The sequence below is a fragment of the Dasypus novemcinctus genome, chromosome 21 (assembly GCF_030445035.2).
Source record: "Dasypus novemcinctus isolate mDasNov1 chromosome 21, mDasNov1.1.hap2, whole genome shotgun sequence".
NCBI classification, from domain to species: domain Eukaryota; kingdom Metazoa; phylum Chordata; class Mammalia; order Cingulata; family Dasypodidae; genus Dasypus; species Dasypus novemcinctus.
Window position 1 is genome coordinate 17,896,131 of NC_080693.1, and position 13,236 is coordinate 17,909,366.

Below are 13,236 nucleotides of genomic sequence, written 5' to 3' on the forward strand. Positions count from 1 at the left end.
CATCCTCTGATGTGTTCATTTTGGCAACATGATGTAACATGCCATCGTTTCCAAACATGGGACCCTGACAACATATGAAAACACATGGGAGAACCTCTTCGTCTCTTCTGTAAACTGTTTTCAAGTTCCCCCATCTGGTGGATTGTTCTGGAGGCAGCTGTATCCTCATATCCACAGTGTGAAGAGTTCTAGAAGTTTCTGTGACAGACAGTGACATCTTCCAACATTGTCTCTAGATTCTGACCTGGGTCTTGCTGCATTGGCTCCTTTCCTTCTGTACATTGTTCACCACTTGACTGAGTCAACAGGGCATTGGAGAGAAGAGGCAGATGTGGTGGTCAGTATGTAGTTCAAGTTCATAAATCACAAGCACCATTCTTTCCATTCACACCAGAGTACAACGAGGTCTTGGGATCCTGTCAGGAATAGTTCTGTGAGATGTTCTCCATTCTAGGTAGGCAAAGAACATAGACTCTCTTGTGTGTGTGTGTTGTTTTTTTTTTAATTTGAGCATCTCCTGTTTCTATTGGTTGTCAGAATTTCCAAGGTACCCCAACACCCTCCTGTGCTTAGGAGCAGTCATTGGAGAGTAGAAAACAACTCCATGTCCATGGTGGATAGACACGCTTATATAATGGTCCACACAGGGTTTTAAGGGAAGGTACAACCTGGGGTTGAATACTGATGACCTTTTCTAGAAGCCAGAGAGTGACCCTTTCCCCATAAAAGAAATTAAACTGGAGAACCCTTTTTGCTAACACTTAAATACAACATTTCCATATTCATGGTTCTGGAATTTCAAAATGAAATAGTGCTTTGGTTCTGAACAGGTTTTATTATAACAAGCTGTGCTCCTGGGTTAAACTTTGTTAAATTATCACTTATGCAGTGAGATATCGTCTGTAGGTGCTTTAGAAACAAGGAGTTATCATTATCCACTCCCATTTCCAGAGCTGAGGCAGAGGACTGTAATTCTTGGTTTCTTTTCTGGCTCGCTGTTTTTCAGCCAGAAATCGAATGATGGTTAGATCCATTATCAGCAGATGTATTCTCAAAACAAATGAATATAGGTTTAGGAACCAGAAGTTTCATAAAATATTTATATTTAATCTGTACAAGCTTGTTAGTTCACTGGTGAGTAAACTGAGTCCAGAAGGGGGTAAATGAATACACAAGGTCACTCCGGTCGTGGCAAGGGCCGCTGAGTGCTCACCTTTCCCCTCCCCGTGGACTCAATATAGGGGTCTCCTTATATTTAGAGATGCAGACCTGCCAAATTTCTTAAGGAATACAATTGCAAGGTAGAAACTCTGGTTTCTCTGTTGACTTTCACTGAACCTGATTTTCAGTGGAAGGTAAATGACAGTTTGCCCTGCTCGTCATTCTTTAGCTTCCAAGTATCTGTGGTACATAGAAAGCCTGCACCATCTGAGCTAGTCAAACTGAAAATATCAGGCTAAGAAGAGCTAAGTTACAGAAGAAGGGATTTCTCAGAGTAGGCAACGCCTCTACCTTCTTTCTTCCCACCAAGATGTTTCAGCTTTAAATTCTCTATCACTGTCTTTTTAGTAGTCATTTCAGGGCAAAGTCCAAAGTTCAAATAGAAGAGTACGTCACACATGTTGTAACTGCACTGTGTATCATAGTATTTCAATTCAGCCTCTCCCCCCCCCAAAAAAAAATAGACATTGAGATTTTCTAATCTCGTGAAGTATATTTGCTGACCCATACTCGTTTCTCTGCTTTAATTCTCCTCTAAGTTCATTGCAAGCATTTGACACACTGCTATAAAAACCTCTGAATTTAAAAGCACATGATCTCTTCTTCCTACATCTCCTTCAAATCTAGGTTTTTATCTCTCATGAGACCAAATTTTCGTTGATCAGTTTGTCAGTTTAGCGGTCCGTATTCGAATAGGAAGTGACCTTAAGTTAGAAATTTTGAACCCAAATTGTAGTTGTAACTTATAAGCCCCAAGGATATTCCACTCTGAGTTAGCTCCAATCGACAGTTTCTGGAAATCAGTCTTCTAAGAACCTCTGATCTCTGGAAAGTCACACTTGAAATCGCTAGAAAATCTTTCCACAAAAGTTGGGGACTGAAGGAGTTATAGGGTCCACTTTGAGATTTCCTGACTCCTTTACACTTAGCAATTCTAGCAACCTTATCATTTGTGTTTCTAAGTCACAGCTTATTAAAAAGCCAGGGTAAGGGATGTGGCTCAAGGGGTTGAGCTCCCACCTCCCACATGGGAGGTCCTGGGTTCAGTTCCCAGTGCCTCCTGAAAAATCAAAAACAAACAATAAGCAAAACAGGTGAGAAAACCAACTCAGGGAAGCCAGGGTGGCTCAGTGGTTGAGTGCTGGCTTCCCACATACGAGGTTTTGGGTTCAATCCCTGGCCCCAGTATCTAAAAACCTAAAAAAAAACAAACAGCAACTAGAAAGGAAATTGGGGGGTGGGGGAGGTTGTTGGAGATGAGAGCTAGTGAGGGCCCAAGAACAGACAGCTTAACATCAAGGGAAAAAAATCAGAAAATAAAAAACAAACAAAAACCAAAGAGAAGACAGGAAAGAAGAGAGGAAGGGAGAGTGGAAGGGAGACAAGCACTCCCCGCCCCAGCATCATGAGATGTAACATCTAAGTCTACCTACCGCCGAATGCCAGGTTCCATGGAGGGCTTGTGCCTTCAGAGTACTGGAACATTTCAAGTGGAAGCCTCCAGAAGCTCTGCTGAGTTCTGAATGTGGCTGTTTCAGGATGGACTATCTTTGTGCATAGCTTCCCTTTGGAGGGTCCTGCTGTGGTTTGGCGATAGTAAACACAAGTTCGGAAGAAAGACAGGTGAATGGTGTATAGGATTCTTCAGGCTGATTGCAGGTTTAGGAATTCTCTCTGCTTTGCTCTAGATCACAGCTCTGCCTGCAGCTATGGGGTATCTGATTTGCTGCATCATCCCCTTCCCATTTCATAAAAAGCCACACACAAAAGTCTTAAATTTAAGCACTGTCATCTCTTGGTTCTCTATTTCTTAGCTTGACTGTTTCCTGAAGATACAATCGAGCAACACCTTTGTTGTAGTTTAGTGGCTTTCAAAGTTAGCTTCACATTAGAATTACCTGGACTGTTTTGAAAAAGTGCCTATTGCCAGTCCTCTTTGCCAGAGAGTCCGACTTCCACTCCTACCCAACACAGATGGGGGACATCTGGTCTACCCTTCCACTGTGCTAACAGAGACTAAGTCCGTGCTCCCTCCTCCTGACAGCAATGTGGGACACCTGGTCTAACCTTCCATTGGGTGGCCAGAGACTAAGGCCACACTCCGTACTCCCCCCATGCCAATGCAGGACATCTGGTCTACCATTCCATGGGCCTCCAGAGACTAAGTCTGTGCTTCCACTCCCACCCCACACGGATGGGGGTCATCTGTCCATCTAGCTTAGGCTGGGGCTGCTCCTTTGGTGACTCTGATGTGTGTCCAAAATTGGGAAGCCCTGATATGGGCATTACACTGCCCCTAATTCCCCTGTGAAGTCTCCAGGACTTCTCCCCACCCTCCCCCCAGATGGTTAATCTCATTCATGAGTCGGAGATTCTTCTAACCCTCTTCTTAGAGAATGGCCTGTCCTGACCCTTTATCTGGATTTTGGAGTTACTCTTATTTTCCAAACCTATAAGTTCAGTAAGTACCCTTGCCTTAGCTCAGTTGGGTTGGGTTGCACTAGATGGGAAAACATTCAGAAATTCATACAGAAACAGATGGGAAAGAAAGGTTCACGCATTTTGATTTATTTCACAACTTAACATCCAGCACCTGCCTCTCCGTGCACTGGCACAATAGTCCCAGAATAATTATTTCCTGGAACACTGGAAAACTTATCAGAATCAAATCCGGTTCAAATGTGCAGTTTCTAGGTATTGTGATGAAAAAAAAGAACAAACAGAAACACTAGCAGAAGGAGACCCCTGAATAAGGTTCATTGTTTTTCTGTTTGCTTTCCTCCTTTTGTTTTAGACAGATGAATATATTTAGTATTTAGAATGAAACAATTTGGAGGATTGATAAAAGCATGATGCCCGCTCTGTTTGGAGCTTACATTGGGTAACACATTTAGAAACCTTTGTTAAGGATGAATCATTCCAGAGATTTCATTGGCCATGCCCAGCTCAGAGTCTAGAAATGCTGCAGGCAACTCTTTAGGTAGAAGGTGGTCCCTTGAGATGCTCAACATGGAAACTGGGCCAGGAGCACAGAGAAGGCTCTGTGCGGGTCAGACTGAGCGCCCAGTGCCTGCAGCATGGCAGGCCTTACAGCGGCTTCCTGCCCTACAGAAGTGTTGGGAGACAAAGGTTCTCACTCATCCAGCTGACACCAGGGATGCACTTTCCACCAACTGTGACCTCCCCGTGCTCTCACTTTCCAGCTGACTTCATTCGGGCTCCTTCCCCAGACTCACAAATGGAATTGCTTTTGCAGAGGTCACCCCTGTATGTTTTTAAGTCTTTCACTTGCTGGACTGCCCCACTCATTTCAATATCATAGACTACTTTTTAAAAACTTTATTCCCTTGGCTTCCAAGACACCACCGTTTTCTCATTATCCAAGTTAACAAATCAGGTCAGCTTGCTAGTCTCCCTTCTCTCTCCCTCCCCCCATACGGAGTCTGGTCCTGCATCCTGCCTTGTTGTAATATCCTACATAGGTGCTATACCCATTTCTTTTCTCCTTTTCCACGACACCATGGCAACTAGGCAAATGTCTCCTCATGTGTCTTCGTGCCACCTGTCTTGTCCCTTCCCTCAAATTCATTTTCCACACTGCTGCCAGCCACATCTTCTTAAAGCACATCTTCTGCTTAGAGTCCTGCTTCCCATCACAGCTTCCTTAGCGTGCCATTGAAGGTCATCTCTCTCCTGGCCCTTGGGGAGCTCTCCAGCTTTATCCCATGCTGTCACACGAGACTCTGTTTTTATCAGGATGGGTTGGTCATTTCCACCAAGCTCTCTCCATCTTCCTTGCCTTGTGTATGCTATTCCTTCTGCCTGGAATTTCCTCCCCACCCTCCTTCGCCTGTCTGACTCTTCTACATTCTCCACACCAAGTCAAGGCAAGCACCATCTTTTCTGCAGGACTTTTCTGGCCTCAGTTTGGATACCAGATCCATCCTTGTGGACCGGGGGTGCCTCTCTCCTTCCCCCTCTTATTAGAGGTAGGTGTGCTTAATGAGACTTGCCCTGAAGGAAAGGACCGTGTCTCATTTAGGTTTGTTCTCTCCACCTCTAGAACAGTGCCTGCTCCTAGAAGACATTCAGTAAATGTTGGCTGGATCAAATTGAACAGGGATAGGGGAGGTGAGAAAATTCTCTGGGAGGCTTCTTTGGCCGTTGGCCCCTTGGTTGCTCCCTTCCCAAGGTTCTGGGTTCTAATTGCTCATCTGAGGTTTTCATAGTTACTGAAGGGGGTTTGGCAGCCCTTTTTCAGGAGGGCTTTGGGGAGAATGCTCTGAAAGTTGCTGCAGACCCAGCTATCTTGAGACATGCAGGAGAGGAAACCCCGGGACTTGGATACCCAGCACTTATACGCTGTTTGGGCATGGTTAATGTCCTTTCATGTCAAACCAACCTACCCTTCCAGACTTCAGCCCCTCTCAGGGCTTGCAGGCTACTGCTGAAGTGTAGACTGCTCACCTATGGGCAGGCAGAGCCCCAGCTGGTGTGTCTGGACATATGGTCGACCTTGCTCACATGTCTGCACCTGCTGGGTGCTGTGAAAGCAAGTCCCAGTCCACTTTCTGGGAAGGTTTCAGCTTTGGGAGCCTGCATTTGTGTCATTAACTCTGCCCTGGGGAGCAGGCTTAAGGTTCCCAGGCTAAGAATCCTTTTCGATACTGCAAGGCTAATCTTTTGTTTTACATTTAGACAGTCTTGCAATATTACAACCCCCTAAAATGCCAGTCTCCTGACAATAGTAATTCTAAAATGTGTGCCCTCTCTTTGGTTTTGGAAGCATCTGACCTGATAGCTTATTGCAGTGAAGCAGGAATACGTTCATTTCTGAGAGTCTACCAGGGCTAATGTCATACAAATTAAACCAGCTAGTTTGTCACTGCACTAGTTGAACCTGCCTTTCTTTATCCCTCTTGGGTAAGGATGGAACCCGATGCTGTCTTCTTATCAGTGAATTTGGGATAGAGCTGGAATCCATGTGGCATTTTTCATCCTAGTGCTGGAAGCCTTGCCAACACAATACTCATCGGAATACTCTGTTAACACCTCACCTTCTGTTTTCTCTCCATTGTTTGTGTTTTCCTTTTTATGGTCCTGCCCTCACTAGATAGGTAGATGTAGCTCCCGAGACAACTTCAATCTTATTAAGGACAAGAGGTTGCATTTTGAGAGGTGAGACATGGGACAGTGGGTGGAGCTGTTTGTGGACCATGGACCTCAAAGCCATCCAAGTATGTTCCCAGCTGATCTATTTTCCTCAAGCAGCAAATTCACTCATTGTGGTTTCTGTTTGGAAACAGACATCTCTGCTCTCACCTGAACCTTCTCTAGGTAGCAGGATCCAATCCCACTGTAGTTCCGGGGCCCCATCGAGTGGGTGTTTTCTCCTCCGACTTGCAAGAGGAGAATCTTATCAGGCTGGTTGATGTGCCCTATTCCCACTTCTGCATTTTGTTCAAACAAAGTTGCAGTGTCCAGTAAAAGAGCAGCCCAAATAGCAGTGAGGTTAGCTGTAGGTGGTCCGGGACAGAGGAGCGCTTTGGAGCCATGTGAATCCCACATGGCCTGCTGGATTCATAAAGGAGTCACTCAGAGCCTCTCAAAGACCCTGCTTTCAGGAGGGAACACACGAGGCTTTGTGCAGCTCCGGGCTGGATGCTGGCATCACTGCTCTCCGCCCTGCAGGGGGCGCTGCCTGTCTCGCGGGCATGCACGGTCAGCTTGAACTTGGCTGCTCCACAGAGCCCCAGGTGCGAGTTCCTCATCTCCGTCCTGCCCCAGAGGGCTGGGCTGGCGGGCAGCCTACCTACCTTCTGTGCGTCCGAGGCAAACTCACCCCAGTTTGGGCTTCATACACAAGGCTGGAGTCTAACTTGTGGGGGCGCCACAAAGTGTTGGAAGGAGTAACGGAAGTGGAGTTGACACTGATGGTTTCCTCTGCAGCTATGGCTGCTATTCATCTCCTCTCTTCCCTTCCTCCTTTCTTCTCCGTGCTCTCTTTTGTCTGCCCGGTGGTGCCCATAGGCCAGGGGTTCTGAACCTTTTTTCTTCCACAGACCCCTTTGCAAGTCAGGTAAAAACCAAGGACTCCTTACTAAGTCCACACTATACCATGTATTATTTATTAAATAGATCACACCCGCACCAACTCAGCCCCACAAGGATAATGTTGTCTGTGAATTTCAATTCAAGCTCACGGGCCCCTGGTTAAGAGCCCCTGCCATAGGCATTGCTTGCTCGATCTTTTTTTGGAGGCCCCGGGGATTGAAACTGGGATCTCTACATGGGAAGCAGATGCTCAACCACTGAGCTACCTCCACTCCCCCAGTCTCATTTGCGCATGGGACTGTATGCCCCTCTGGTTCTACCTGGAGCCCAAGGCCATAAGCAAAATAATGATATCACTGATAATATTAAAATATTATTAGTAAGTTATCACTATAATTAAAATGGTAATACTAAAACATGACTTGGCTTTCATCGGTTTCTGGCACTGCTGCCGTCTGTGTGTAGAGCGGGTCACAGGTTTTAAGGACCCAGACGCCCTCGGAAAGAGGTAAGTGGGTGCTTCTCGCAACCTGAGTTGATGTGGCCGGGGAACTGGTGACGGTTCAAGGAAGAAAGGTCAGCGGGGGCAGGAAACCCGCCTGCCCCCCTGAGAAAAGGACGGCCTGGGTTGCTGAAACTGGAGGTTGAGAAGTCAGGGCAAGCCGATCCCTTGCCTTCATCTCCTATTTCAGAGCCCCCTCCTCTCACCTCCGGGCTGGGAAGCAGATTCCGGTGACACCGAGAGGGTCCTCCTTTCCAGGCGGTGTCTGTCTTCCCTGCAGCCCCCGTCCTTCTCCCCAAGGCGCAGGGAACTGTGTGTGTGTGTGTCTGTGTGTGTGCGTGTGTGTGTGTCTAAGCAGAGGCCCGCCTGCCCGCCTCACAGCCTGCCTCTCGCCTCCGCAGGTCTGTGCGTGATGAGCGCGGCCTCCATCTACACCGTGCGGCACTCGGAGTGGCACTTCAACTCCAACTCCAGCTACGGCTTCGCCTACATCCTGGCCTGGGTGGCCCTGCCCTTGGCCCTGCTCAGCGGCGTCGTCTACGTGATCTTGCGGAAACGTGAATGAGACGCCCAGGCCGGGCTTCCCAGCCTCGGAGCATCCTCGGGGAAGGGAGGAAGGAAACCAGGAAACAGGAAAAAAAAAAAAAAAAAAGAGGTATCCAAAAAAACAAAAAAAAAACCCAAACTCAAACCAAACCAAACAGAAAGTAGTTGAGGGCGGGGTGACTGTTGACTGAAGATGTATATAATATCTATGGTTTATAAAACCTATTTATAACACTTTTTACATATATGTACATAGTATTGTTTGCTTTGTATGTTGACCATCAGCCTTGTGTTGAGCCTTAAAGAAGTATCTAAAGAACTTTAAACCCTAACAGTATAATCAAGCTCAGTATTTCTTTTTCTTTTTCTTTTTTTGACCCGGAAATAAAATGATAACTCCGCCTCATCCCATCCCTTTTATCTGGAAGAAAATACCTCCCTCCCACTCCACCTCCTTGAGAAACCCAAAGCGTGGGTTTAAACCCCAAAGGCCAAATGCCCTTGATGGGGGGTCACCCAGTGCATTAGACAATAAACCTCCACTGCCTACACCTCTGCGTGAAGGGTCACGCACGCACGGCCAAAACTGCCCCAAACTGGAGCCCTCGGCAAAAACGCAGCTCGTGGCTTTGGAATCCTGGCTCTTCCCGTTGGGTATTTCAGGCACGCATCTAAATGAGAAATCAGCGACAACAAATCTGTGAAATGGTGCTATGTTTTTACCATTCCTTACTATCACTGATCATCTAAGCTACTCACTGGAAATCCGATTAACCATTTTACAAACATAAAGACCTGAATAATTCTGTGTAATGTAAATGGTTTATAACTGGCTTTTGTACCTCGCTGGGCTGCTAGCATTGCTATAAAAAAATAAATAATAAGGCCTTTATCACACCTCCCATTTTTCTTACGGTCGGAGCAGCCGAACACGCTTCCAGACCCTCTGGGGCCAGGAGCTCCCAGGGCATTGGTGGGTGTAGACGTTCTCTGCTCCCAAGGACTGTCTGGCAATGACTTGTATTGGCCACCTACTGCAGATGTATATATGGTGCCTTTCTGAAGCTAAGACTCCAGACCTTTATTATCATTATTTGCTTTGCTTTTTCTGATTTTATACCAACTGAGTGGACTAAGATGCGTTGAGAATAAACATTATAACAACTCACGGTTCCCTGTCGTGTTTTATTGCGGGGTGTGGGTACATGTTGCATGCCAGAGTCGGGTGAAGAGTTTCTGGGGAAAGCAAGGGTGACCAAAAAATTTGTAGCTTTTTTTTTTTTTTTAACCGGCTACAGGAAGCACTTGCCTTCCAGCAGCCTGTGCAAACAAATGGCTGCTAATCGGGGAGGCCTGGGAATGGGGGCTGAAATGGAAGCTGAGAAGAGATGGGGGGCCTTTAGCTCCGCCCCCTTGTTGGCCCCAAGTTCTGTGATCCCTCTTGAAAGGTGGTGTTGGAGCCCGTCGGGCTCCCCTAGCATAGGATGAAGATGCAGGTGACAGCACAGCTCCTGAAACAGCAGCAGGAAGGGCGGCCTGAGGCGGGGGGGAATTTGATGGCTGGTGACTTGAGGCCAGACTGTCCCTCAGAGGAAACTCCAGCTGTTGCCAGCTGAGCTCCTATAGCTGTGCTGAGGAGACAGGTTCTAAGGAGCCTGTCCACGTCCTCAGCATCCTCAGCTCCACTTCTCTGGGCCGTGTGTCACTCATGCATATTTTCATCCATTGACTTTTTTTTTTTTAATCAATGCTGACAGTTTATTCTAAATAGCATGCCTTGTTTTGTGTGATTATGAAAAAATATTCATTTAAAGCATATAGTTTCACATATATATTCTATGTACAAAGAAGCCCCTAAAAGACATTAAACAAAAAGTTCTATTTCAGTCATTACTAGGAATCGTTAATAAGAAAAACAGCCTCTCTGCCGAAACTGGCTCATGGAGTCAAAACGAAGGCTTTGACTCCTTATGGGAGTAGTTGGGATGTGGCCAGTGGCTCTGTAGAGGACAGCTGAGGAGCCGGTGAGGAGAGGCCTTGGGGTCCTCCCCTGCTCCCCGCCCTGCTGCCTGTGGCCTTGACCTCGGCCTGCTGACCTCGCTGTCCAGTGGCAGCTGGAAAGCGGCCTGGCCGGCCCGTGGGCTTGCCCCTTTGGTTTTAGTTTTTGCACCTTGTAGCCCCTGATTTTCATTCATGCATGTTTCTAAATGGGCGAGACCTGGAGGCTGCTCCTCTTAGCCTCCTGTGTCCAGAGCAGCGTCAGGGCCATCCCAGGCCCCCCTGGATCATCATCACATCACCCATCGGCCTTGTCACTGTGCATCTACGATATGTGAAGCTGGCATCGGCCACGGTGCTCTTCCATACTTACTGAGCACCTATTCTGAGCTGGGCATCGGAGATCAAAAATGAATGATACACCAAAATAGCAACAACAACAAAGAATGACACAATTCTTAACTTCAAAAAGTCACCTTTTAGTGAGATCATAGGGTCATCAAAATAACTATATTATAACAGAGTTACGAGTGTGTACCTTGCTGGGCTTTGAACTTGCCCTCCGCTACCTACTAGTATGAGTATGAGACGGGGCAAGTACTCAGACTCTAAAGATTCTGCTTCCTCATCTGGAAGATGAGGATGCAAAAGTCAAATAAGTTTGTTACAAAGATTCAAGGATAATTTAGTGCAGAAAAGATGATTTGGGACTAACTGGATATCTATACTAAAAAAAAAACCAAAAAACTTTGCCCCCCTACCTCGTACCATATATAAAAATCAATTCAAAATGAACTACAGACCTAGATGTAAAGTCAAAAGCCGTAAAACTAGAAAAAAGCATACAAGAAAATCTCCGTGACTTTGGATTTGGCAAAGAGTTCTTATATTCAAGCATCATAAACACAATCCATAAAATAATATCATGATAAAATGGACTTCATCAAAATTTAAATTTGACTTTTGCGTCTTACAGGGATTAAAAGGAGATGATGCTTAACCCCTTCTGGCACATAGGGCACACTCTAATAAACTAGGGTCACAAATATTACCGTAGAGATGTATTTGAAGTGCTATAAAGCACGAAAGAAGGTGATACCGATTGTTCGGGGGGGATTCTCGAAAGCAGGCTGCAAACCAGAATTTCCCTGGTGGGCCTCTCTATAACTTCCGGCAGCGGCTACAATGCAATGCCCTCTCCAGCTGCTCAGATTTAGTGCGGATCCCCCAGATAAGAGCACAGCCCCACAAGACTGCCCTCACATCCGATCCAGCAGACAGTTTGGGGTTCCCAGGGCCACCCTCACTTCTGTAAATTCGGGGGTTCCCGTCAACCCTCAGGTTTGGTAACTCACTAGAATGTCTCATGGACTCAGGAAAGCCCTGCATTTAGGATTATACAGCAAAAAAGGAGGCAAACCAGAAGGAGCCGAAAGGAGAGATGCATGGGGATGAGGCCTGGGAGGGTGTCACACGCAAAGCTTTTCCCATGGAGTCAGAACCCGCTACGTTCTGTACACGGAGGTGCACTGTCATTAGGGGAGCCTTCTCCAGCTTCAGCGTTGAGCTGATGATAGGCACGACTGGTCGAATCAATGACCGCGAGGTTGAATCGATGACAGCCTGGAGATGGGGCGACCTCAGTGGCCCAAAACCCTAACTCCTAATCACAGACTTGGCCTTTCCAGCATGGCCAGCTCCACCCCAAGACTGCAGGTGTGGCCCCCTGGCTTTCCTGCTCCCCAAATGGCAACTGCATTGAGGGGTGCCAGGTTGCTTCTTTGCCTTTCTCTTTTTTTTAGATCTTAGTCGCCCTGAACTCCCATTTGGTCCCCAACTCTTTGAGGTTGCTGAAAGCCCTGCTTAGCCTTTCTGCATTAGGATCTGCTTTCTGGACAGCTTCTCAGCCTCTTACATGCCCGGTAGCTTTTCCATGGTGTTTTATTGTTGGTTTGTGTGGGTATACAGGGAAACTACTGAGTTTTCTAAACCGATTATAATTTTCTTGGTTCCTTTACTGAATGCTCCTATTATTTTCATTGATTATCTTAGCTTCTTATATGGATAATCACAGCATCAGGGGAGAAAAAACAGGAAGAAAGACAATCTGTCATTTTTTCTTTTCCCATATTTATAGTTCTTAATTTTAAATGACCTTATATATTATCTGGGACTTGCAGAACATGCTAAATAATTGTCGTGGTAGTAGTCGTCCTTTTCTTTTGCCTGATTTTAATGGGAATGCTAGTGCTTACAATAATTATTTAAAATTATTTCAGTATGTACATATTTCTTATTCTCAATTTAATGGGAATTTTAAACACAAATTTACCTTAAATGTCACCAAGTTTTTTTCAGTCTTTATCAAGATGACTGTTTTTGCTACCTCTAACCAATTACTGTGGTGAACCCTATGAATAATTTCCTTAATGTTGAATGAATCTTTTGTTAATGAACTAAAGCCCACCTTCGTCTGGGGGTTATTCTTTTCCACATATTGCTGGCTCTTATTTGCTAGTATTTTTAAAGGTTTTCTTTTGACTTCTATAGTTATATATGAGAGTGAGTTTTAATTTTGTGTGTGTGTGTGAGCTATCAATAGAGTTTCACCTTAAGGTTATGTTAGCATTATCGCATGAGTGGAAACAATTTCGCTTTTTATGTGTGCTTAGTGGGTTTAGATAGTACAGGTGCTATGAAACTTTGATAGAATTCAGCAGTGGAAACTCTGGCTGTTGGATAGTTATCCTGTCAGTTACAGAGTAACAACTTGGTACCTTTCTCAAATTTGTTCCATGATTTTTTTCTTAATTAAGCCTTTGGACTCAATTTATTTTGACAATTTATATACTGTCTAAGAAGTTATACATTTTATTCAGATATGTCAAATTTATTTTCATACAGTTATATTGGAT

At 45.6% G+C, this 13,236-nt stretch overlaps 1 protein-coding gene across 1 annotated transcript in view; it reads left to right on the top strand.

Annotated features, from left to right (window-relative positions):
• The window catches only part of PMP22 (peripheral myelin protein 22), a 28,605-nt gene extending 19,114 nt beyond the window's left edge, over positions 1 to 9,491 (top strand). Inside the window, exon 4 of the mRNA XM_004469023.4 lies at positions 8,179 to 9,491. Within this exon, the coding sequence (XP_004469080.1) occupies positions 8,179 to 8,342 (164 nt within the window). The 3' untranslated portion in view covers positions 8,343 to 9,491. The remainder of the gene's footprint in view (positions 1 to 8,178) is intronic.
• The last annotated feature ends 3,745 nt before the right edge of the window (positions 9,492 to 13,236 follow it).